Source organism: Protopterus annectens, chromosome 5.part1, assembly GCF_019279795.1.
Source record: "Protopterus annectens isolate FY-2018-M chromosome 5.part1, PAN1.0, whole genome shotgun sequence".
Lineage (NCBI taxonomy): Eukaryota > Metazoa > Chordata > Ceratodontiformes > Protopteridae > Protopterus > Protopterus annectens.
In genome coordinates, this window is record NC_056736.1 from 332,918,453 (window position 1) to 332,945,758 (window position 27,306).

Below are 27,306 nucleotides of genomic sequence, written 5' to 3' on the forward strand. Positions count from 1 at the left end.
GTGGATATGTATTTTAAGAAGAGGGAGGAGCATAGGGTGATGTACAAGAGTGGAGGAAGATGCACACGGGTGGATTATATCCTATGCAGGAGGGCCAGTTTGAAGGAGATTGGAGACTGTAAAGTGGTGACAGGGGAAAGCATAGCTAGGCAGCATAGGATGGTAGTCTGCAGGATGATGTTGGTGATCAAGAAGAAGATGAGGAGTATGAGGGCAGTGCCAAGAATCAAGTGGTGGAAGTTGAAAAAGGGTGATTGTGAGGTGGAGTTCAGGCAACAGTTAAGACAGGCACTGGATGGCAGTGAAGAGTTACCAAATAGCTGGGTGACCACAGGAGATCTGGTAAGGAAGACAGAAAGGTGCTTGCTGTGACATCTGGACAGAAGAAGGAGGACAAGGAGACTTGGTGGTGGAACGTGGAAGTACAGGAGAGTATACAGAGAAAGAGGTTGGTAAAGAACAAGTGGGATTTTTAGAGAGATGGAACAAAGTAGGCAGGAGTATAAAGAGATGAGGCATATGGCAAAGAGAGAGGTGGAAAAAGCTAAGGATAAGGCATAAGAAGAGTTGTATGAAAGGTTGGACACAAAGGAGGGAGAAAAGGACCTGTACCGATTGGCTAGACAGAGGGACTGAGCTGGGAAAGATGTGCAGCAGGTAAGGATGATGAAGGATAATGAAAGAAACATACTCACAAGTGTGGAGAGTGTGTTGAGCAGATGGAAAGAGTATTTTGAGGGGCTGATGAATGAAGAGAATGAGAGAGAGAGAGAGAGAGAGAGGGAAGGTTGGATGATGTGGGGATAGTGAATCAGGAAGTACAGCGGATTAGCAAGGAGGAAGTAAGGACAGCTATGAAGAGGATGAAGAATAGAAAGGCTGTTGGTCCAAATGTTATACCTGTGGAAGCATGGAGGTATTTAGGAGAGATGGCAGTGGAGTTTTTAACAAGATTGTTTAATGAAATCTTAGAAAGTAAGAGGATGCCTGAGTAGTGGAGAAGAAGTGTTTTGGTACCGATTTTTAAGAATAATGGTGATGTGCAGATCTGTAGTAACTACAGAGGGATACAATTGATCAGTCACAGCATGAAGTTATGGGAAAGAGTACTGGAAGCTAGGTTAAGAAGGGAGGTGATGATTATTAAGCAGCAGTATGGTTTCATGCTGAGAAAGAGCACAGATGTGATGTTTGCTCTGACGGTGTTGATGGAGAAGTATAGAGAAGGTCAGAAGGAGTTGCACTGTGTCTTTGTGGAGTTAGAGAAAGTATATAACAGGGTGCCTACTAGAGAGGAGTTGTGGCACTGTATGAAGAACTCAGAAGTAGCAGAGCAGTATGTAAGAGTGGTACAGGATATGTGACAGTGGTGAGGTCTGCAGTAGGAGTGACAGATGCATTTAAGGTGGAGGTGGGATTACATCAAGGATCAGCTCTGAGACCTTTCTTATTTACAATGGTGATGGACAGGCTGACAGATGAGATCAGACCGGAGTCCCCGTGATCTATGATGTTTGCCGGTGACATTGTGATCTGTATTGAGAGTAGGGAGCAGGTTGAGGAGACCCTGGAGAGGTGGAGCTATGTTTTAAAGAGCAGAGGAATGAAGGTTAGCAGGACTAAGATAGAATATATGTGTGTGAATGAGAGGGAGGCTAGAGGAATGGTGAGGATGCAGTGAGTAGAGCTGGCGAAGTTGGATGAAATTAAATACTTGCGATCAACAGTTCAGAGTAATGGTGAATGTGGAAGAGAGGTGAAGAAGTACAGGCAGAGTGGAATGGGTGGAGAAGAGTGTCAGGAGTGATTTGTGACAGACGGGTACCAATAAGAGTGAAAGGGAAGACCTACAAGAGGGTATTGAGACCAGCTATGTTATATGGGTTGGAGTCAGTGGCATTAACAAAAAAGTCAGGAGTCAGAGCTGGAGGTAGCAAAGTTAAAGATGTTAATATTTGCACTGGGTATGACAAGGATGGTCAGGATTAGGAATCAATATATTACAGGGCCGGCTCAGGTTGGATGGTTTGGAGACAAAGCCAGAGAGGCAAGATTGCATTGGTTTGGACATGTGCTGAGCAGGGATGCTGGGTATATTGGAAAAAGAATGCTAAGGATGGAGCTGCCAAGTAAAAGGAAAAGAGGTAGGCCTAAGATAAGGTTTATGGATGTGGTGAAAGATGGTGAAAGAGGACATGCGGGTGGTTGGTATGACAGAGCAAGATGCAGAGGAAAGGAAGAAATGGAAACAGGTGATCCACTGCGGCGACCCCTAATGAGAACAGCCGAAGAAGAAGATGATTTTATTCATTGTTATATAAAAACATGTTTAATTTTTATTGTGGTTTGGTAGTAGGTAATCAATTAGTAGAAGCACCTACTTAATTGGTTTGATTTTATCAGATGATCTGTTCATTTAATTTATAAATTGGGTTGCTGGAACTTGATCTGCATTCTGGTGATGTTTGTGTTATAAGAGATAAACAAAAGCAAAAAAACACTTAATCTTATGAAAATAATTGTTTCCTGGAGTGTGTTGCCTACAGGCATTGTGTTGTTTTCTAATAGGGAAACTAACACCACTCCCCCCCCCTCCAGCTGTCCCATTAGGTTGAACTGCTGAGAAATAGAAGAAATTAGATTGACAGTATATATGGCCACACCTCTGTACAACCACCTTGGCACTATTTACCATCTTCCCTAAAGAAATGTGTTCATCTAAGTAAAACTCAGACTCCCCAAAGTCTCCAGGCCTTTGTTTCCACATAAGTCTAATTAATTGTATAAGCATTAATATAAATAACTTTCAGACCCCTATAGGTGTATAGTTGCATTTTCCCTCTCGTATCACTTTTAGGATGATAGGAAGTACAAGGCAAGTGAGCCTAATGACCATTTATGCTTTACAAGTACCCACCTTCAAGTGTTATCTCCTATTTCAAAGAGGGCTAGGTGAGTGAAGCTGGAGAAGAATTTATGAATCCCCACCCATTCATCTAGTTCCTGCTTGAAGGATTGTAATGTATTACACCTCTAATTTGGAGAAGAAGTCTATTCCAGTGGTGGGAAAGGCATCACATAACAAATCTATCTCTTCACAGTGATTTATTTACTGATGTAGATTTAGATTTCTGGTCCTAGTATTAGTGAGATTATTTGATTTATGGAGATATCAGATTTCCTGAATTATTGGGTCCCTAATGACATGAACAACAAGACATAGATCACCCATAAGGAATTTACAGGACACTGAATAAAGGAACAGGGCTTCCAGTCTTTTCTCGTAGCTTAGGGCTTTTAAGCTGCGACAACATAAAGAGAGGCAGAATTCCTAAGCACCTTGATGATAATAAATGACAATATTTTTATACTTTACAAGGTAAGTTGACTGGTTAAATCACTTGAATGTGCTTTGTTAATAAGATAGGTATCAGAACTTTTGCATTTAGAGAATATTGAAACAAACTACAATGAGTTGTAACTTGGTTGCAGACATTTTAATGTACTTGTATGATGGTAGGTTTGAAAAAAATGAAAATTCCAGTACCAATCACATTTCAGGCCCTCTCCATGTCACAACGTTTAATATTAAATCGATCTAACTGGCATTAGGTATAATGGAGTCTATGCATAGTAGAATGATTCCTCAGTTGCTGCTCTCAATAGAGAATTTGCTTAAGTGTAAATGCATTTTCTGTCTCTTTCATACCATCTGAATCATGAGGAAGTAATGTTGTATGCAGTCCTACATAGGTGAGCTCTGCCATTCCATCCCGGATTGATTTAAAATATTCCAAATGAGCTCGGTGAACTTTGCACTGGTATTTCCCACATGTCTTGACATACTGCAGGAAATGAGGGGCTCCAGGAAAGATAACATTGTCTGCCAAGATAATTGTTCCCTCTCTGAGCAGACGTTCTTCTTCAAGTAGCTGCAAATCTCTCAAATAGCAACGTTTCCAGTGGTCCATAAACACAAAATCAAAGCAGTCCACCTCATACTTGTCCTTAAATTGAGGAATGACCTCTTCAGATACACCAACAATAAGTTCAACCTGTAAAATAAAAAAAAATGTTAAACTTGATAAAGGCTTCTTTGTTATGTTATATACTTGCTATTTCAAGAATAATACTAATGTGTTCCATCTAATACATCCTAATATAAATCTTACTTTAAAGGTATATAATATAATTTGGGGATCAGGCAAAATTACTGACAGATTTGCAGTTTGCCCATAAATATCTGTGAATCAGAATTTGTACCTTTCTTAGTGTTTGCATAATGTGAAGGGGATTATAGTTATTTTGGAAAATATGTAGAGACACATACCAACCTAGGAAGTAATGAATTCTGACTGGAAAACTTGTCCATCATCTATGTGACATCCTAAAATGTGCCAGCTGACAGAAAGGTTGTAAGCTTTCTAACATATACATCAAAAAATGAAAAAAAAAACAGCTTGTAAATGAGCAACATATCCCTGTATATCCATAAAGATGTTCACTTCCTAAATTATGTCACAAAGATAAACAAATCCTTCACCTTCTACCTGGAATGATATTCCATCAGTTGTGAAATACCTATATCAGTTGTCTGCCACATATACGCCTTCTACCTTTATTTTTATGTATTTATTTTATTTATTTAACCTTTGTTAACTGGGAAAGTCTGACTTGGAACGAGCCAATTTTCAGCGGAGGCCCAGGGAGAAATGCTCCAGATGCATATATTTGCAACAATCGTACTTCTCTTTACTGATTTATGTAGTAAACAATCTTTACTGCAAGGAAAAACATTTGATTGAGTCCCAAAAGTATAGAAACAGAGATTAGTGGATTCTCTTTGCAGATAAATGCACAAAAATACATTAGACATCTGCATAGAAGTTTTATTTACTGCAACTGTTTCTTTTATAGCTGGGGAAAACATTACATTTTCACCTTTTCTTAAATTATGGTATTTTAGTCTATACTGTTCCTAAACAAGCAACTGAAAAGTGGACTACTATGATATTCTTCCACCAAACTGCCACTATTATTTTATATAAAGGTTGTCCCACCTTAGTGTTAAATCTGTATTTTAGTTTATGTGACACCAATGTTTGAGTGTTTTAACAGTGCATGTGTTTTTTAATCATTTCTGATGATGGTTAATGCATCTAAGTCTCTTTCTGGCTTAAAGGCCTTTGCTAATATGTGGATACAAAACACTGAAACATTAGGATTCTGCCAGTGATAAACAGCATTTTGTAGCCATTTTATTCAAGGCTAACTTTTTATCGTTAATATTATATGCTTTTCTATGTGGTAAAGTATAAGGAAATAAATAGAATGACATAAGCAGGGAAGCATTCTTAATAAACTAAAAAGAAAAGGTACTAAGAAAGGCAAATCCAAATATGGCTGTAATAACCTGGTGCTTTGACTTTATGAGCATTTCAACAAAAACCTAGAAACTTTCCCACTTGAGTTAGTAATGTTAGACTGAAGTTTTCAGGTGAAGTTTAAAACTAACCCCTACCACCATCATCAAAGAAAATACCACTGCACCCCAAAGTGTGCAGCTAGTCTTGGACCTTACACATAATTGCAATAATCTTCTACCCTGTTATGTGATGGAGGGCACTAAACGCAATCCATAACAGCCACTCAGGTCTCAATGTATTCTTAATTTTAAGGAGAAATATTAACCAGAATATTTATATGTTCCTAATAAGGCTACATTTCAGGATGATATTATAGGGTATTTTCAGTATAAGGAGCAAATTAGGCTTAGGGTTGTCATGTGAGTGAAGGTCCATACTTAATGTAGTTGTATACCTAATCACCTGGTTCAATCCTAGCCCCAAATGTCAGATAGATATGATTTGGTTTTGGGCTGTGGTTATTTTTCTCTTGGCTGCTGATGGCTGTCTTTATGTTAGGGAGGTGGAATGGGTGAAGATCCAGGCCTCTTGATTATCAGCATAACCCTTGCTGCCAGTGTTTTAACTATGATGTGGGTTAAGGGAAACGTAAGGCTACATTTAGTGCTATTATTAAGGTTTCTCAGACTTTTGCATTTAGAGAATAATCTATGGGAGACAGTGTGAGTGAACATGCAGGCTTATTTCAAGGCTATATACCTTACCAGGAGTTTAACCCCCCTCCTCAAAATTATGGCTAGGATTAGCTCTAGGGCTAGGGTTAGAGTTATTTGGACTCTGAGAGATGAAATGTCTTTAGAAAGGCTATATGTGTGAAGGCATGAACTTATACATATAAATTTTAAAGTTTACAGCAATAATTTTCCTTTTCTTAGTTTTCATATTTGGGTGTATCCAGTCCTTCTCACCTTGCAGAGCTTTGTAGATATGTTAAGTTCTGGAGGCTCATTTTTTGCAAGAAGAGTACTCTGCAAGAGTGGGGGGAGGAGAGCTGTATGCAAACCCCTCTCCAGTTTGCAAAGCTATTAACTTAGAAGACACTGCAAATTTGTTCATGTAAAGGAGTTGCTCTCTATGGACTCTAGGCTGTGATGAGTGTTTTTCTTATTATTAATAATTAGGAATTTAATATGTTTTACAATATGGTAGAGACTGCCCCTCAAAATGATCTCATGCAAGAGAGTTCATCTCAAAACTATTTGTGCTTTTATGAGATGAATATGTGATGTTTAGGCACTGTTGTATGGTTTAATATTTTTTTTTTTTTTTTGGTTTAATATTATAACAGAGCTGTATTAATACTGCATGTTCCTTCACCTTATTTACAGACCCCGAAGCTGTTATTGTGCTCCATAAATGCTGGCTGTTCCCTGAGTTTGTATGTATGCTTTTGAAGCATAAACAAGGCTTCATAGATACGGTTGTTTATACGTTATAGCACTGCTTTGTAAGTACATTTCTTTCTTGTGTTTTCTATGTTGTATTGAATCCATGGAAGTGCTGCTTTTCTTGCTTTTCTTTATTCTGTAAATTCCCTTTCTACTCAACTTTAATTTTTCTGTATAGCAAACGTTTCTGGTATTTGTGCATTATTTGAATTTAATACTTAACAGTAAAGTAAATAATAGATTCCATCTATCAAAATTACAGAGAATGTTAATTCATTGCAACATTGTTATTCCTAATTCATTTTGGAATAATATTGTCAAGCCCTGTCCTCTTATCTTTAATGGTAAAGTGAAAACTGTTATGTTGATATCACCGGCCAGTATCACCTCTTTTCCATGTTTGGAAGATGTTTATATGCAGGTTTTTCCCAAAGCCTTTTACACTCCATCATTACTAACCATGATGTTGAATTCCATTCATGCAAAGTGTTACAGATCTAACAGTGAGCTAAAGGCAAGTTTTGGGTGCATTTTTATGACTGTTATTCTCTAATCAAAATTTGAAACAATACCTAATTATTTACACATAAATACTGCGGTGGTGCAGCGGTAGCATTGTTGCCTCACAGCAAAAGGTTCCCCTGTTCGATTCCCGGCTGGAGTGCGGGAAGTGCCTTCTGTGTGGAGTCTGCATGTCCTCCCCGTGGTTGGGTGGGCATTCAGAAGACATGCATAAATGGGCATGCCTTCGTTGAAAGTTGAACGTTGAGCTGGCACCTCGGCATTCGTGAAAATCTACTGCCAATCATTAGCAGACCGGAGTTCCGCTGTGGCGACCCCTAACCTGAAAAGCTGAAAAACAACAACAACCTAATTATTTACACAGGCTTTATAAAACAGTAATGTTATAATAAATAAGCAAATGGCGTTGTTCAATATTCCAACCCCCTAAATGTATCACAAATGATTACTTGACTTTTTTATTGTGCTTCCTTTATGTATAAGAAAATATATATCTAAGAAAAGTGTATTCCTTCTTTCTTTACTGAGTTTGTATCTTTAATTGCTGCCATTGTTAGCAACAAAGTGGTTAATACAATTAGAATAAGATGTAATAAATTTAATTGTAAATTTTAACCTTTTAATTATGTTGTTTGAAATATATAAGAATGATGCATTGGGAGCTTGATTTTTTCTTATTTGTTCTTTATAAAGTATTGAAGATTAGCTTATTTAAATTTTGATTTTCTACATGGCTATTATCTAAAATTGATTTATTAGATTTAATTTATTTTTAGTTTAGGGTTTCTTTTTTAAAATTGAAACTACTAATATCCTATAACAATCCTGTAATTTATTCAGTTATAAAGAAAAAAAAAATTTAGGTTTTTGTTATTTGATGTTCTTCATGTTTCACTGTTGCAGTCATTACATTTGAGTTATCCTGCTTGCAGGTTGCCCTCAGTCGGCCTGAATTCCAAAGTCTTGGGTCCTGCGTCGGTTGCTGTCGCCTCTTCCCTGACGTCAGGTTGTCAGGGGTATAAAAGATGCAGCCGACGCCATTTTATTCAGTATTTCCTGCCGCGCGGTGCCCGAAGCAGAAGCAGTTCGCAAGTGCCGGTCAGCTGACTCCTGAGATTTTCGTGTTCGAGTTTCAGATCCGAAGTCTTCATTAAAAGCTAAGTACCCCATTGGGTAAACTTTTTTCTTGCTCCAGACTGATGTCAGAAAAAGGTAATAATTGCATTTCTTGTGGGAAGCAAATACCTCATAAGGACTTTCATTCTTACTGTATTCCTTCCCTAGGCCCTGACCACGACGTTGCTAGTTGTCGGTTTTGTGCTAGATTTAACCAACGCACTATTAAGCGTTGGTACGATTTTGCATTAAGCTATTTTGGGCGAAGATTTAATTATACAATGTCGTCGGATAGCCATCCTACTACCAGAGTTCACAAAAAACGCAAAGAAAAAGGCAGCTGAGGTCGAAAACCGACGACGAAGCTTCTCCTAAGCAAGTCGCCGGTTCTCAGTGAGGCACTTTTGCAGCCCCTGATGCCCACTACTTTAGAGTCACAGGTTGCTACCGACTCCCACGTGGAGTCGGCCAGGCCGCAGGAAACGCAAGGTATTGGAGCCTCAGAGATTATTCCCTCAGATGGGTCTGGAGCCGCTGAGCAGGCATCGGCTTCTGAGGGTGTATTCAGACCTAAACAATTATATATTAAACTGACTTGAAAGACTAAAACATCTTTAAAGACAAAGAAGCAAGTTCCCCAGCCACAAGGACAGGCCTCCATGCCCAAAAAACAAATGGCCTAAGACTTAATTACCTTGATCAGGGGTTCCCATTCCCCTTCTAATAAGAAGCCTAGGCAAGAGACAGACTATGAATTTTCAGATCAGGTTTCCATTTCTTCTGATTCCTCTTCTGATCAGGAATATTCTCTTCCCCCCTATGAGGATTCTGATGCTGAAGAATCAATTCCTTCAGCTTCTCCTCCTGAGGACTACTCTTTTGGGGAATCCTTGCATACCATGAGGGAGCACTTCCACTGGGAGAGCCAAGATTTTTCAGAATCTAAGAAAAGGCTCAGAGACTTCCTTTTACTTCCTCAACACAGGCCTCTAGCTATTCTACCTGTGTTGGACATTGTAGATGATGTGTTCTCGGAGTCCAGTCTGACCCCTGACTCTTTACCTCCAGCTCCTGTCAAGCCGGACAGATGCTACAGGGTCCCTGACTCTCATAAATTCCTTTTCAAAAACCCTTCTGCAGACCCAGAAACTATTTCCCAGGGTCCAAAAGGGGTCAAGGCTTCTACTGCAAAAAACTCTACCCCCCTCTGATAGGGATTCTAGGGCTCTGGATAGATGGGGAAAAAATATATACACATCTGCTACTTTGGCTATAAGGGCCTTAAATTGCCAGTTTCATATGCTCAAATATCAGCAATATATCATGACACTGCTTAAACATAAAATGATGGCAAATTCTGAATGTGCAGAAAACAAAGAAATACAAGATTTATTGCTTGCAGCTGAACAAGTTGGAAAGCATACTTTGCAATGTGGTTTTGATTCTCTGGAGGCCTCCTGCAGGGCCGCTGTTACGGGTCCTGTCATTAGGAGACATGTTTGATTGAAAGAACAAAATCTGCCTGACCATGTTAAAGCAAAACTATTAGATGCTCCTTTACAACATCACATCTTGTTTGGTGTTAAGGCAGAAGAGGTGTTAAAGAAAATGGAAGACAAAGCTAAATCTATGCAAACGGTCAAGGATTTCTTACAGGTACAGCCACCTAGATTTAGCAGACACTGGCCTACAAAGATTTGGTCCTTTCCAGTCTCAGGCAGACCTCAAAGGGGCAGATCCAGACACCCTAGAGGTAGATCAGACATATCACAGCCGCAAGGATCCTACAGGTCTAAGCAGTGGAGTGCCTCTACCTCCAAAGGTGGAGAGGACAAATCACAATTATACAGGAAACAGTCCCAATGACTTCCCCCTGCCTGCACCAAGTACTTATATTCTGGCAGCACCCTTAGGGCAAAAACTAGCACTTTTTTTCTCAAAACTGGCACATTATAACCCAGGACAAATGGGTTCTAGACATAGTGTCTCAAGGCTACAAGTTTCATTTCCATACCCTACCAATGGCAAACGGTTGGCCAGACCTGCCAAAAAATCAATGGGCAGAGGCTCAAAAACAAGTCGCAGCTCTCATGGACATGGGGACCATTCAACAAGAGCAGGGACAAGGATTTTACTCAAGACTGTTCTTGGTACCGAGAAAGGACCAAGCATGGAGACCAATACTGGACCTATCTATTCTAAACACTTTCCTGGATATACCAAAATTCAAGATGTTGACCTTACAGCAGCTTCTGCCCATGCTGGGCAGCAAGGCTTGGCTCGTGACTTTAGACCTAAAAGAGGCATACCTGCATGTCCCAATCAGACAAACATGCAGAAGATTCCTCAGATTCAAGGCTGGCTCAAAGCATTACCAATTCTCTGCACTGCCCCTTGCCTTATCTACTGCGCCCAGGGTCTTCACAAAGTGCCTGGCACCAGTAATTGCATTCTGCACACAAAGAGGAATACAGATATATCCTTACTTGGACGACCGCCTCATACAAGCAGAGAACAAGTACATTCTACTACAGCATCTGACGTTTGTGATAAGACTTTTAACATGCCTAGGGTACACAGTCAACAAAAAGAAATCAAAACTAGTACCCTCTCAAGAGATAATATTCCTGGGTGCAAGCTTAAATACAACTGCCCAGATGGCTTATCTCACTCCATACAAACAAAGGCAACTGACTACCTATTTCAAGGAAATGGCAACAAAGGCCCAGTTATCTGCAAGAAAAATTCTGCAGGCTTTGGGCTTCATGGCATCCTGCATCTTACTAATTCCATATGCAAGACTGCATATGAGGAAAATTCAATGGTACCTAAAAAGTGTTTGGACGCAACATTGCCACAGTCTGGAAACAATAATTACTCTAATTCCCTGCCTGCAACAGGAGTTTTGATGGTGGGCAAAGGCTTGTCACCAAAACAAGGGACAGCTATTCTCACTACCCCCAGCCAGGCAGAGCGTAATGACAGATGCATCAGATTATGCCTGGGGGGGCACACATGGCAGGAAGAGGCATTCAGGGCACCTGGTCCACAAACCAAAAGCATCTACATATCAATCAAAAAGAGATGCTAGCTGTTCAAAATGCCCTGACAGCCTTCAAGGACCTACTTTATCCGGGACAACTACTGATAAAAACAGACAACACCACTGTCATGTGGTACATAAACAAGCAGGGGGGCACTCATTCTTATCCCCTGTGCAGACTAGCCATGAATTTATGGGACACAGCATTGACTTACCAAGTTCATCTGCAGGCACAATTCCTGCCAGGAAAGGAAAACACTCTGGCAGACGAACTAAGCAGAAACCTCATGGATCCCCACGAGTGGCACCTGGATCCACAAGTCTTCAGCATGATAACAAAGAAATGGGGACGCTCGGACACAGATCTATTTGCCTCCCCTCAAAACAATCGACTAAAAAGATTCTGCACAAGGACTTATCACAGACAAGCTTGGAAAGTGGACGCCTTATCTTTCAACTGGACAAAGCTATCAGTATATGCCTTTCCTCCACTACCTCTCCTCCCCAAGGTACTCCTAAAGGTCAGGCAGGAGAAACCAAAATGATTCTGATTGCCCCAGACTGGCCACGCCAGTACTGGTATCCAATCTTAAAGAACTTGTCCCAGTGCCCAGCCTGGACCTTACCTCAAATACCTCATCTACAGTCCCAGCAAAACAATCAGATTCTGCACAGCCAACTCAGGACCCTAAACCTGGCAGCATGGCGGATAATGTAGCCATAAAAACCACACCTCTCAGTAAAGCTGTGATGGATGTCATTTTAGAAGCCAGGAGGCCTAGTACTAGAAAATTCTATGCTGGGAAATGGAAGAGATTCTGCGCTTGGAACCAAGCTCAAGGAACTGATACAGCTGTCCCAAATATTCCTCAGATTTTGCAATACTTAACTGAGATGCTGGACAAAGGCCTATCTTTCTCATCAATTAAAATCCATGCCTCTGCCATTTCGGCTCACTACAATACAGAGCCACCACTCTTTTCTCATCCTTTATTACGGCAGTACCTCAGAGGAGCCAAAAACTTAAGGCCTCCAAGGAGAACGCCAATACCTACATGGGAACTCAATTATGTCTTGAAAAAACTCACCTTACCTCCTTTTGAGCTAGCTGCTACTGCAGATATAAAATTCTTATCTTGGAAAACAGCTCTACTTCTAGAATAACTTCTGCAAGACGAGTTTCAGAGCTACAGGCTCTCATGGCCGTGGAACCCATTATCATTTTTTTAATCCAGACAGGGTCTCTCTGAGAACAAACCCTACATTTATACCTAAGGTGGTATCCGGTGTAGCCCTTAACCAAACTATTCATTTGCCAACCTTTTATCCAAATCCACAGAACAAGGGGGAGAAAATTCTGCATTCTTTGGACGTACACAGACAACTTAGATTCTACTTGGACAAAACTAAAGTTTTCAGAAAGACAGAACAATTACTAGTGGCATATGCCACAGCATCGCAAGGAAAGGCTATCTCCAAGCAGACTATTTCAAAGTGGATAGGTCACTGCATTCATTTCTGCTACTCACAGCATGGCAAACCAGTGCCTAAGGGCATTAGGCCACATTCAACCAGAGCTGCAGCATTTCTCAGGGGAGTACCAACCAAAGACATTTTAGAGGCTGCCACTTGGAATTCAGTGCATACCTTTACAAAACATTACAATCTGCCTCTTTACTCTAAATCCAGGGCAGGCTTTACCACTGCAGTTCTGCAGCCCTCATAGCCGCTCCTAATGCTATTTAGCTACAGCCCCCCAACCATAGCTTTGGGACTCAACCCAAATGTAATGACTGCAACAGTGAAACATGAAGAACATAGTACAGTTGTGTACACTTACTATAAATGTAGATGTTCGAGTGTATTCACTGTTGCAGTCCAGGTTATCCACCCGCCATCTGCCTTATTTTTGCTGGAACTTATCTTTACTTCTCTAATCTATACAACGTAGGTGGTGTATTTGCTTATAGATGAAGCTAAAGCTTATTTCTGGTGCATGTATGTTTTATTTACATAAATTTAGCCTACCGTTTTGGGGGTACCTGACATCTGGGGCAAGAAAAACTGAATAAAATGGCGTTGGCTGTATCTTTTATACCCCTGACGACCTGACGTCAGGGAAGAGGCGACAGCAACTGACGCAGGACCCAAGACTTTGGAATTCAGGCCGACTGAGGGCAACCTGCCAGCAGGATAACCCAAATGTAATGACTGCAACAGTGAATACACTTGAACATCAACATTTATGCTAAGTGTACACAACTGTACTTTCTTGCTGTTTGAAGCAGGTATTGGTAAAAATGAAATAAAACCTATGTCTTCAGTTTCTATTTATTTATTTATTTTACATTTGTTTACCGGGAGAGTCCAACTGAGCATGAATCCCATTTTCAGCTGAGGCCTAGGGAGAAATGCTCCACAAAGGTTAGTACAGTAAATGCAATACACAAGTTATTAAAGTATGGTACAAACAAAAGAAATGAGCTGTTCTATGCTAATACAGTAAAATAAGCATAGAATAAGTATGTTTTTGTGTCTTTCGGCTTTTCCCGGTTAGGGGTCGCCACAGCGGAACTCCGGTCCGCTAATGACTGGCAGTAGATTTTTACATGCCGAGTTGCCAGCTCTGATGCACAACCTTCAACGAAGGTGTGCCCATTCACGCATGTCTCCACACAGAAGACGCTCTAGCTGAGAATCGAATGGGACAACGTTTTACTGTGAGGCGACAACGCTACTGCAGCACCACCACCACAGTAAGCATAGAATAAGTATACAATATAAAACAACATTATGCAAAAAAAAAAAATACAATACAGTTGTAGGACATTTCATTCATTTAAATGGTTACATTCTTACAATGTTTAATACAATAAACACAAGTTGTTTAAGTAAAGGACGTAGAAAGGAGCTGTTGTGTGCTTGCACAATAAGTAAGGAGATAGTTCATTATTTGGGAACGTATACATTTTTTGAGGATTTTTGACAAGGGAGATAGAATGGCAATTGGACGGTAATTAGATAGTTCCACTGAGTTACCCACCCCCCTTTGTGAATTGGTATTATATGTGACATCTTCCACAGAGAAGGAATAAATTGTTCAGACAAATAGCGATTGATTAGCAAGGAAATAGGATATGAGATGGCTTTGGCTGCAATCTTGAGGTATTCTGCAGGTAATTTATCAGCAGCCAGGGTTGTGGGTTTAAGTTTACTCAGATATTTGTATATTATGCTAGTAGGGACAGGTTGTAAGAAGAAGCGGTTTTTGTCTACAGGTGAGGATTTTAAGTTTGGATATGAAGTTAAGAAAATTATTATTAGTGAGGGCTAAAACTGATTTGGTGAAGTATTCGTTGCACTGAGTGGCAATATTATTGGTGGTGGTATTGATATTTGGAGGTAGCGTACTGGTCTTTCCTGGTTGCAGAATTTTATTGATGGCAGCCCAGAACTTTTGTGGGTAGATTGGATGTCTGTATAGTGCTTCCTTTTGTCTGACCTAATTTGTTTTTTGGCTTTGTTCCTTAGTTCCAGGTATGCTTGTCTATAAATTTGAATTTTATTGTGACACCATGAGTCCCATGCTTTATCTTTTTGTTTTAGAAGTAGTCGGGTATCTTTGGTAAGTCAGAGGGTATAATTGGATTTAGTTCTAACAATATAAAAGGCAACATCCTGATTTGTGCTTTTTGACTAGGAATGTGGATGTTTTTTTTTTTTTTTTTTTTTTTTTTTTTACAGTTTTTGTCCCTGATGCTTACTGACCATGGCATCTTTCTTTGATCAATCATCCCATTTATTCCCATTACTAGATGAGAGGCAGCTGAGAGGGGTCATCATGCAGGAAGCCATCAGGGGTGGTTTGAATGTTTCCTATAACCTTGCCTTTCCCTTCACAGCATAATTAGTGGTCTCTCTCAATGTCTTCACCAGAAAGATTGCACTGTATGCTTCCAGGTACATGCAAAGCCATCTCCCCTCATGGGAAAGGCAAACAGCCCATACCCCTTCATTCCTTCCTCACCCTGCCTGGCTCCCCCAGTGCCAATCCCACTAATGGTGGGAGGTTGGCATATTGGTTAAGGTGTTTACCCTATAGACACAAGGTGCAGGGTTTGATCCATACATGAGGTAATTAACTAGGCTTAAAATGGCCCACAAGGGCAGTTAGCCTAGTACTAATCTATGAACCTATAATCAAGCTGTTATCACTTCATCTCTCTGCACCACAGAACCAGGTAAAATCATCATTTTTTAAAAGTCAGAAATTATCTTGCATTCTACACTTGAATAGGGCATTCAGATGACTTCTACTGTGGCTCTCATTAAAGAAAAGCTAACGACATCATAGTAATAAGCTGTTGAAGCTTCTGTATTAGCTGATTTTATAAAATTAGTCTGAACTACAATGTGAAGAGGAATGTTGATCTGTCTTTATTCTTTTGAAAGTACAGAGTTATTATTATAAGTTTAAATGTTCTCCTTCCAGGTATGTGTGTGTGGGTGTGTGTGTGTGTGGAGGGGGCGGGGGGGGGGTTGAGGTTTCAAATTTGTCATGGAAGAGATGATGAGAACTAATTTAAAACAACAAAAGTTTCTTCTCAGGTCACTGCAGTTTTTAGACCTTGGCTGTAACCCTCCAGTTTTTAAGATAGTAGACAAGGTTTACAGGGACTACTAAATGTGTTGTTTAGAGCACGTCTCTGTTAGCAAATGATCATATTAATATGTAATCTGCAAAGCTATTACCTAAATAACAATGCCAAAAGAACACTAGCCTCTGCCTTTCTACTTCCATCCCTCCTATATGGTGCCGCCATCCTCACTAATATACACTCTTTACTAAAAAACAAACTTGATATATGCTACAATAAAATTGCTAGATTTGCAGCAAATGCTAGATCCTCATCACATCACTGTTCCTCACTGCAACAACTAAAACTGGCTTGAACAACCACTCTATCTCAACTACCTCCACTTAATTACTGCACATAAAATAATATATAAATCAACAGCTTGTCCAACTCTCTCCTCTATATTAACTCTGTACCATCCAAACAGACACCATAGATCTGAAAACAAAATTCTACTTAAAGTCAATAAACCTCAACTTCCAGCTGGCCAAATGCTTTACTCCTTCGCTACCTCCAAACTTTGAATAAACTCCCAACCTCAATAACCTCCATCTCATACCCTGCTCTCTTTAATAAATCCCTCAGACAACACCTCTCTACCTGCTGGTTATGCCCATGCTAAAAATACCTCTTCTTCTCTTCTCACTACTCCCACTCTCTGGGCTACAGGTATGCACTCTTAGCAGGCCTGCAGCCATACCTATGACTGTTACTACACTGCCTACACAGATTTAAATGCATGTAAATAATTGTATACAATGTTACTGTTTTTTCTGCCTCCCAACCTGTAATGTCTATGGGATCTATATGACCAAAAGTACATGTTAATATCATCGATGGACTACCATAAAACTGCAATGGAATTGCTAAAAAACTGTAAATAGTGCTACATTTTTGATATTTGTATTTTTTTTTTTTTGATATTTGTATTCCTGTAATGTGACTTTTATGTGGAGCTTTTCTCCCCGGGCCTCCAGTGAAAATGGGCTCACCTAGGCCCAGTGGACTTTCCTGGTAAACAAATGCAATAAATAAATAAATATTTTTTTTTTTGTTGACTTCACTGTACCTTTATATAAGAAAAATACACTTCATGACAGCTTGGTTAATGGAATTTATACTTCAAACCCCCACTAGTGATAGGCCACTGAACTGTTTTCTTTTTGAGTAGAATAGCCAAATGTCTGATTGAGATTTTATCCCAGTACTGTTTTTTAAAATCTAAGGGTATTTTCAAAAGGCTTTAATTTTTTGTGTCTACACCCCCCCCCCTTTTTTTTTTAACCTTTCTACAGCTGTGGCTTCTGCCATGCTTAGAAAACAAGACTAATAAGGAAATAGTGACTATGTAAGAGAATAAAAGTAGAAGACAAAATAATTTTAAGTAGCTTTTTGTGGCTAATTCATATGTACCTGTTCAGTCCAATGTTGTTGTATCTTTTGGCTTTTCCCGGTTAGGGGTCGCCGCAGCAGAACTCCGGTCCGCTAATGATTGGCAGTAGATTTTTACGTACCGACTTGCCAGGCCTGACGCACAACCTTCAACGAAGGTATGCCCATTCACGCATGTCTCCACACAGAAGACGTTTTGGCTGAGAATCGAACAGGACAACGTCTTACTGTGAGGCGACAACGCTACCACAGCGCCACCACCGCATACCTGTTCAGTCCAATAGGCTTTCTTTTTTATTTCGACAATGGCTACACTTGTCCCCTTGACTTTTCCTTCAGTTTGGAGGTAGGCCCTCTAAGCCACACTATAGTCATTGTCTGTTGAGGATTAGTAACTTATTCCTACAGAATTTATACAGGATTTTCACAAAATTGGGACTCACGTGGGTTCTTGAAAAATAATTTTTAACAGAGTTTTCAAGCCTTTCATAACTTTATGAGTCCATGATGAAAATTTTCTATTACATGATATTGCTTTCCTCCTTTCTAAAATAGCATTTTCACTTTATTTATTGGATTTAATACTGTAGATAAAGGTACACTCATTACATTTTTGCTCCTTGCAACTGACCTTCAGCTACTCCCAGGACCGTTTCTCATCTACTGCATCTACTGAACCGCCTTGCTGCTCCTGATGTATTCCATCTCATGTATGAGGCCAGTGACGAGTTCCTGGGACACTGCTGCTGAAGGAGATTTTCTTTCTTATGTCCCATTTGTCACCAATGTGCATTTGTGTCATCCAAAGCAGTAACATGTCATGGTCTTACCCTGTTTCACCCATACCCCTGCATGTGACTCTACCAAAGTCCCACCCCCTTGCATACAGTACTCTCTGTGCATCCCTGGCCTCTATCAGGTATCAACTGCAGAGGTGTGCCTAAATGCACTCCCCCCTTCCAAGATAGGCATGCCCATCCTTCCTTGCCTATAACATCATCCACGAAAGACACTAGTCAAACTTGGGGCACCTGGGCTATTGTCCAGGGCTTTATAATTCTATGCCCCAAGCAAGGCTAGGTACACTTGTTACATTGTTTACAACATAATCATATCATCATATGCAATAGCTCCATATATGATTAAACAAAAGCCTTATATATATCAAAACATATGAACAGCAATTCTGTGCACAAATATGACATTTAAGAAATAGAAGTAAAAGCCAATCCCAAAGGGCTCTGGCTGAGTAAGTTTGCAGATGACTGTAAGGTAGGAGCAGTTACTGAATCCCCAAATGATGTAGCCATCCTGCAGGAGGGTTTGTCCTAAACTGGTATCAGAATTATGGACTGAAACTAAACACCAAAAATTGTATTATAATATCCTTTGAGAAGCTGTCTACCACAGAGAACTGCCCCATTGACAATACACCCCTGAGAGTTGACCCACTGGTTCCATTGGGAACTTATGTGGACAGGGACCTAACTTTCGATCAACATGTGTCCACTGTCATAAGAAAATCCTTATATATTGCACAGCTTACACACAGAGGAATTGTGTCTAGGTCTAGTGATGCCATTGTCCCCTTTACTCAGCCCTCATTAGGCCAGTCATTGAGTATAAGGCCTCTTTGGGATGTATCTGACCAGATACATGCAGCAACTGGAATGCCCCCAGACATACCTTACTAAAAGGATACAAGACCTAAACAATATGTCCTATATGGACTGCCTCAAAGCCCTGCTGCTGTACTCAGTATCCTACAGACTGCAAAGAGGTGACCTGTGTCTGGTACACAAAACATCCTCCAACCTAATATTGATGGACCTACTAAACATCATCAAGTCAAATGGTACCAGGAATACTCAGTCCAAGAATTTAAACCTCTTTTGTAACATCAGTTGAATAATTTGGAGGGACAGGTATATCTCTCCGAGGATACCACTTCTCTTGAACAGTCTGCACATCCACACAAAATAAAGCTCATCCCCATTCATATTCAAGTACAACTTAGATCTATGGATGGATAACAGAAAATATACCACAGGACTTCCCCTTTTACTACTAATGGACAGAAACAGCTCCTAAATTCTTTATCCCTTGCATGGGTCCCCTCAAATTATCTATGATGTAATCCCAGTTATTCTCACTAGGGGTAAAATATAATTATCCACCATGGGATGGGGAAGGCCAACCTAACACTAAATGGAGTAGGTTAATTCAGACACCAAATGGGAAACTGGTTAGGATTAAAATAGCTTGAGAATGGCAGCTAGCCTTGTACTTAACTATGAACCTTTGAAATATACACCACCTACTTTCTGGTCAAACAGAAAGTGACCCATAACAGAACCGTGTTATAAACCCAGTGTTCTTGTTTCATATACCAGGTTCCTTAGGTATCCCTCCATGCACAAGACCAAAGCACTCATGCAATGAAATATGGCACACCACCCATCACAACAGCTATACTTAATATTAGCCTCAGAGTGTCAGCAACAACCCCAGAACCACCAGAGTTTCACTATTGCCACAGCATGCAGACATTCCACACAAGCATCTGCAGTATACACAAAAGTGCACACATAGGACTGGTAAAGTCCCACTATTTCAGTAAGTCTAAAAGATTATTCAGTTACTGCCTTCTGTATACCTTTAATCATTCCTTGACCAGAATGCATCCCCTACCCCACCGTTCACTCCTTCCACCACCATCCTTCCACCACTGAATAAAAACTGCCATATGAAATCCTTTTAATTCTTAAAATATCTGCATATCTTAGATATAACACCCTTCTCAACAATTCACCTTCAGTTTACTTGTAATTTTCTTCGTGACCCACCAGGCCATACCTCTCAACTGTACATATTTTTGCAGAATGTCCATATTTTTGCCTCATATTTTTGTCTGTTTTTAATAAAATTGTGATTTTTTTTCTGGCAAATAATTAAAGACTGAAGTCAGAAAATAATGACAGACATTTGAGTTTCAGACTTCATACCCTTTAGAAAAATCATGCTAATGTAAAACCTGTTATTCTGTCAACTTTCTAAGTTTGTAAGAGCAATGTTTAAAAAGTGTCCCTATTTTTGGGCCTTTGACCCCCCCATTATTTATGGGTCTGTAAAGATTTCTGGTTCTAAGAGGTTGAGAAGTATGACCCACCCTACCATAAATTACAACCCAGTACTTCTATCCCTGGAGCACAGAACATCAAGACCAGCTATGCTAGCTACAGTTTCTATGTCCTATTTGCACAAACCCCATATACTTCCAATTGCACCATATACATTTGCCTCCACAATTCCTTCATCTTGCCACATCCCCACCACATATACACGTGGTATATTCCCTGCTGCTCACACCTCCAACAGTTTACACTCTCCACCTCCATTTTGGTAGAACCTTCCTGGTGTCATGAAACCATTGATGCAATATCCTTAAGTATAAATAACTCATTGGCACATAACATATTAAGCCAATACCTTACATTTCTATGCCAGTTTGTCACCTTATCCTAATACCACTCTACATCCAATCCCAGGTCCTCCCTCAACCAGCTAGCACACAGCTTGTTAAAGCCCTTGGATCTCTTTTTCACCCGGCTCATTATATATGGAATTAAATCAGCAATACTTACACTGAATAACAACAGACAGATAAAAAAATACTTAATCTACTTTTAGGTGATCTCAAAGGTAAATTTTTTGAAAGGGACTCAGGCTCCCCTGCACCCACTAAATATATATATATACTTATTCAGAGGCTTCACAACAGTGGATAAATAGGAAAACTCCACTATTGCCCAAAGTTGTTTCAGCAGTTTTTATTCAATCTATTGGCATTTGCTGGAACTGCTGTTGATAAAGTGACATACTCCCTGATACATGGCTTGTATCTAATCTTTATTTACATCCTGCAGCTATCCCAACTTAACTTTCAGCCCTCATCACTGAACAGACGCTTGCTCAGCCCACAGTTTCTTGGACTACATCCCCTAAACCCTATTTTACCATAATCAGTCTTGAGCAAGCATTCCCAATTGTTATGTAGCTTCCTAAAAACTCAACAGACCTGATAACACTTGTGTCTAATCCCATGAACGCAGCTTCTCAATATCCTCAAGACCCCACCACTCAAGCAGAAAAGAAAGTATTCTTCTACCTTATTCCCAGATCTTATATCCCAGTTAGAACATATTCCTCAGTAGAAGCATCTTAGGTTTGTATAGCACTGCCCTGTGCCCTTTGATTAACCCTACAAAAGGATCATCAGATCTCTGACGTAAAAGGCATGTCTCAGTATAACAAGTCAGTGTAAAACGTGCTGTGCCTTGTAACATATGAAATGTTTCTATAAATATTCTGTCATTTTCTTTTATATCTGCCAAAAAGAATCTTTCATTTACAATGGAATTGTTGTGCTGGATGTAAACATGTTTGAATTAGCCTTTTTGCAACTTTGGTTTTGTTTTTAATTTTTAATTATATGGTTAATTGCATTTACTGAGGCACCTAAATCTATTAGTATGTTACCTTCTAGCAAGATCTACTGAAGTTCAGTGGAACTTTTAAGAACAATGAATATATAGCCAGTTTATCAGAATAAAATGTGGACACTCTGCATGTCACGACCTGCATAATAATTAGCTGCATAGTACAAAAAGTCAATCTGCTAATCACAAGTTATTCAAAATCAGAATTATACAAGCTTTCCTACTTCATGCACTGCCTGTGAAACAAATTGCCTAGGTCGTCTATGAAGAGGAGGGTGGCTGGTTCAATAACTATGCTGCTATTGTATGTACAGCAACTGATGGCTAATTCAAAGCATTATTGCAACATATTACATGAGGGAAAGTACATCAGCCATATGATGCAATGGCATATTAAGGTGACACTTTTGTTGATGTATAAGTTATAAATATATTAACCAAAAATTATTCAGTCTGATATTTTCAAAATACATCCCATCTTACACTTCTAATGATCTGGAAAACTAAATTTTCTAATGAAAATTCAGTATGGTAATGTTTTTTCTTCTTTTCCTAAAGGAACTATATGTGATTGAGATGCCTTTTATTTCTCTGCCAGTATTCTGGAAATCACAGTTTTGCCCAGAGCTCTTAACCCCAGGAAACCTACAGGTGGACGAAGATTGAACTCTCAAGTGTCATTTACCAGAAGTTCGACCTGCTAAGGATAGGAGCTCTTCCACAGGAAATCACTGTTGGTGAGTTGTGCCAGCAGTGATGCCCTTTTCGTGGGTAATTTCCCCCATTCCTCGAGTTGTTGCAATTGTGGAGTTGCTTCCCCCCTCCAAAATACATTTAAAAAATATTTTTTCAGCCAGTCTGTTTTGGGAATGCAGTTTGGGAATTCTGATCCTCAGCAGGCTGAAATTTGCCCATTCATGCAAGTCTGTTTTCCCATGTTCCTGTTTTACAGCATGCCTGAATTAGAAAATATTGGATTGATTATTTTTAGTTTGAAATGTTTATCTAGCCTTTATATTACGCAGGCAGTTACAAAACATTGTGTTGTTACTTGTTCATAATAGATCCATTAAATAAATTGCTGTTAATCATACTGTCTAGGGCCAAATTTGGGTAGTTAATAACAAGAACATTTAATGAGCTGTCACTTTTGTCAAGCAATCAAATGGTAAGTCATAGCATTTGCCCTCAGTCAGCAAACATTAAAACATGCATCATTTTTCAACACTGTAGTGCCCGTTTGATATTTACAATTATTTCTGACTATATGCCCTTGTAAAGGAAAAACTTTGTGCCATATATCATTTTATTTAGTCACAGCACATACAGCTTTGGATGACATAACACTTAATATACTACTGAAACAAAGTTAACAAACATTAATTGCAAGTGACCCTACTGGGGTCTGCAGACTTCAGCTGTCACACAGTGATGTTTGTTCAGTACCTAGATGGTCAGTGAAGTGAACCCCAATAAGTGACTTCTCTTGTCATGACAAAAGTAGCCATTATGGTCTCCCAGTGCATGACAGCTGGAAGCTATGTAATTCTTGTTCGTCAAACATTTAATTACTGAGTACAAACCTAAGATCCTAAACAAATCTAAGTCTCTACTAGCACAGATAAACTAAAGATAATAAGGATTTTGAATAAAAAACAGGTTAGCTATTGGTAGTATTCAGTTGTGATTTACCAAGAATTAATTTAGGTTTAAAGATGCTTTATATAAAGGATATACCAGCAGTTTTACGTGATAGTTATTAATTTCTCAATGAAATTATTTTTTCAGTGTATTTTTGGTCAGAAAAATGACTGATCAACATTGAATGATTATAGGTATAAAATGTTCCACACTGAGTGGCTTTGGGCATTAAAGTAATGTACTGTGGAAAAGTTGGAGAAGCCTGAGATTAAAATGCACTACATTTCTGGGTACTTGACAGTCCACGTGCCAAGCATAATTTTAGTCCGGAGTGCAAAACTGATGTCTCATGGAGAGAAAGATGTCAAACCCAAACAATTTACCTTAGACAGGTAAGGTTTTTATTAAAAGAAAATAACACCCATCTCTGTAGTTAACCTCATCTCAGAGGTACCCTTTCTCTTTAAAATATTGCCTATTTTTTTTTTATTTCCACTTGCTTCTTTACCAAAGATTAATAAAGGTTTCACTGTTTATTTTACTTATTCTGTTCAAGTCTCACATGGTTTCAGAAAGGAATCTGTTTTAGCCAGCATGTGACATGCTATCTAGCATAGATTATGTCTTGCTGTGATCATTAAAGTGCTACAAACAGCTAAAGTGAAAGTCAAAGAATTAGCTGTTGGAAAAGTCTTTATATGAGGAAACACCAGTTCTAATAAAATACCGCATAAACAAACTGTTATATACTCTCATTTTGAATGTCCATTGCCCTCTCACCCATCCTGGGGGGGGGGGGGGTAAATGGTATGATAAATTGCACTAATAGCCCCAAATAGGATAATGGAGTACTGTCAGTAGCAGCTATGGGGGTCAGATGACTGATATTCCATGACATGGTAGGTGGTCCCTGGGCAGTCAGAGACATACTTAATGAAACTCCGTAGCGCTAGTAGTATTATAATAACAATAATACCCATCTGTTAACCAGGTAGACCCACTGGTCACACAATAACTTTTCAGGGTGACTCAGGAGCAAAGTTTGGTTAAGTTATTTGCTGAAGCACATACTCTAGGCAAATGAGGGGTGAGGGAATCAAACTCTGTACCACAGAGACTATATCCCATAGTTTCAACCCTCTGTGCCAGTTGCCAGGCAGATCTAAATGTTGCTAAGGAGAAGTAGTTAGGTGGAAAGAGAAAGGACTGTCACATGAACAATGGCTTGCATTGCTCCCTGAGTCTTGCCTGCAAAGAGGAGCAAATGATTGGATGTGGCTTTCAGCTAGGGAATAAATGGGCCATAAGGCTCTTAATCTGGTTAAAGAATTAATGAGCTGATTCCTATGGAGGGGGTGACAAATGGGTTAATTGGGTGCTGGACTTATGAGGCCTGTAGCTGAGGGAATGAGACAGAAAAAATTCACTTGGGTGTCATTTGCTTTCCAAGCTCTTTGAAGTGAATCACTGATGCATGAGCAGAGCTAGCAAGTTTTATGTCTAACAGGATTGTGAGGGAGGGATTGTCTGGATTTTTTTAAGAACTGTAGATTTGAACACTTATCAAAACTTTTCTTCTTCTTCAGCTCTTGCTTACTGAAGAAAACGTAAATGGACCATGAAAACTGTATCAACTATGAGAATAATGCAGTTAAAAAGTACTGGAACTCCATATGAAAACAAGCGACTCACGACACTGTCACTGTAACTAAATGGACAGGAAAAGGGATGCATGATATCTAGGCTGTGTTGTACTATAGGGATTAAAACTGCATTTTGAGAGAATGAAAATAAAACACTAAAAAACAAAGTCATCTGAGAATGGCAGTCTGAAGGCCATTTTGGGGTATAAGAAAGTAAAGTGTAATCAAAACTCTCAGAAATGTTTCTGATATATTAGTAATGCACTGAAAAATCAAGATTTTGACACAAAACTGTATTTTGGTTTTAAGATGGAGGTTTCCTTAACCTTGACATTTTTCAGTGTTTCTGGCAATTGTTCTTACTGCATACAAAATTAACCAACTACATGACCCCTGATGATAATGATATTGAATTTTCTGACTACAGAACTAACTTTTATGTCTGTGAAAGACGGAACTGATATGCTTACTTGACATGACTGCAGCTATAGATAGTTTTGTTGGACAAATGGCTTCTTTGATATATGTGGCACAGATAATTTTCACAACTGCAAACGTGACATGTCACATTTACACATGTATGATTTGGAAGTTCATTAGGCACCGTGAATGCTTTGCCAGTGTTTATGAGTTTTGTACTTTGTTTCTAGAAAGAAGCAGACCACATGACATTCACTTCCTGTAGCTAGGTGTTGTCATATTTAAAAATACATACCTACATGTGTTGCAGTACACTACAAGCTAGCTTATGTCTGCAGATTTGTAGTTTGGTCGGTGGGCTTCTGTGCAAGCATACAGTGTTCCTCAGTGTGGTACTCATTTGCCATCTGTATAGTGCGGCTGGTCACTTTAATATATTTTAAATATTTGTCACAAGTTGCAGCTTGTAATGCTGAGTAAAATCCCATAGAAGTTGGCTTTCTATTACATACATAGGCATCCCTCCATTATATTAACCTAATGCTTGCATTTTCCCTTGTGAAGGGCTCCATTCAGAAAATCGGTGTATCATTTCAAAAATCTGGCTATTTCCTTACAGCACTGCATATAACTTTTACTCCTAGATAGAGTAGGGGCTGTGTTGTATATGTTTTATGTAACTTCGTGAGGAAAAAATAATAAAACTAAAGTGACTACACTTGTTTGAACAGTGTCTAGTTCTCTCATCTAAGAGTTGATGCTTCAATACCTCCACTTCTGCAGGATTTAAAATATATGTTTTTGTTATTGTTCTGGAGTTTACTTGAAAAATTCCACTCTGTTTACTTATAAGCACCTTCCTGGCTGCCATAGGTTCTGCTCTGAATATCATACTAGCTTTGCCATTTAGCAAAATACCTTTCTGTAGCTATTCTAAGATTGGATTGTGCCCCGTAATCTGCTATGTGGCAGAATGCATAAGACCAGCTGCTGAGTCAAGAAATGCCCTGTTTTAGGTATAGTCATTTTCTTGTGAACAGTGAAGTTTTATGCCATAGTTATACCATAGAGTGACTGTTTACATGTCCTCTTGTGTCTTTAATATTTTAAAAGGGTATCTATGATCCTTGTTTAGCAAGCTACACAAAGTGGCCATAAGTTGCTGAGCAATTTTTTATAGTTTAGTTTATAAAAGTCATAGGGAGCTGAGATGGTTGCCGTATGTGTTACAGGCTGGTATGTTCAGTGACTCCATCCATCCAGCCATCCATTCATCAATCACCTTTTGTAAACCAGTTCTACTGGTGATAGTCACAATTTTTGCATGCTAAGAAAGGCATAGAAAGTTCTGTGTCCTCAGCAATAGTTTACAACTCATTCTGAGGGATCTCCAAACACTCCCAGACAACCTCACAGATATATATATCTCCAGCATGTTTTGGGGTGGCTCCAAGGCTAGTAGGCTGTATGTAGTACATGGGCTGCAGAGGACAACCAGGGGACATCCTCACTAATTGCCCATAACCCTTTCAGCTCTAAGACGCAGTGACTGCAGTTCTGTCTATGAACTTCATAGATT

General features: G+C 39.4%; 2 protein-coding genes across 3 annotated transcripts in view; one reads left to right on the plus strand and one right to left on the minus strand.

Moving 5' to 3' along the window:
- The window catches only part of ANAPC15 (anaphase promoting complex subunit 15), a 250,982-nt gene extending 224,547 nt beyond the window's left edge, over nt 1-26,435 (plus strand). The window contains exon 5 of the mRNA XM_044073016.1: nt 25,251-26,435. Coding sequence (XP_043928951.1) covers nt 25,251-25,286 — 36 coding nt within the window. The 3' untranslated portion in view covers nt 25,287-26,435. The remainder of the gene's footprint in view (nt 1-25,250) is intronic.
- TOMT (transmembrane O-methyltransferase) overlaps nt 3,350-27,306 on the minus strand; it is a 146,655-nt gene continuing 122,698 nt past the window's right edge. The window contains exon 3 of one of the 2 annotated variants that reach the window (XM_044073011.1): nt 3,350-4,055. In XM_044073011.1, the coding sequence (XP_043928946.1) occupies nt 3,660-4,055 (396 nt within the window). In that variant the 3' untranslated portion in view covers nt 3,350-3,659. The remainder of the gene's footprint in view (nt 4,056-27,306) is intronic. The other variant, XM_044073010.1, reaches the window with a different exon arrangement.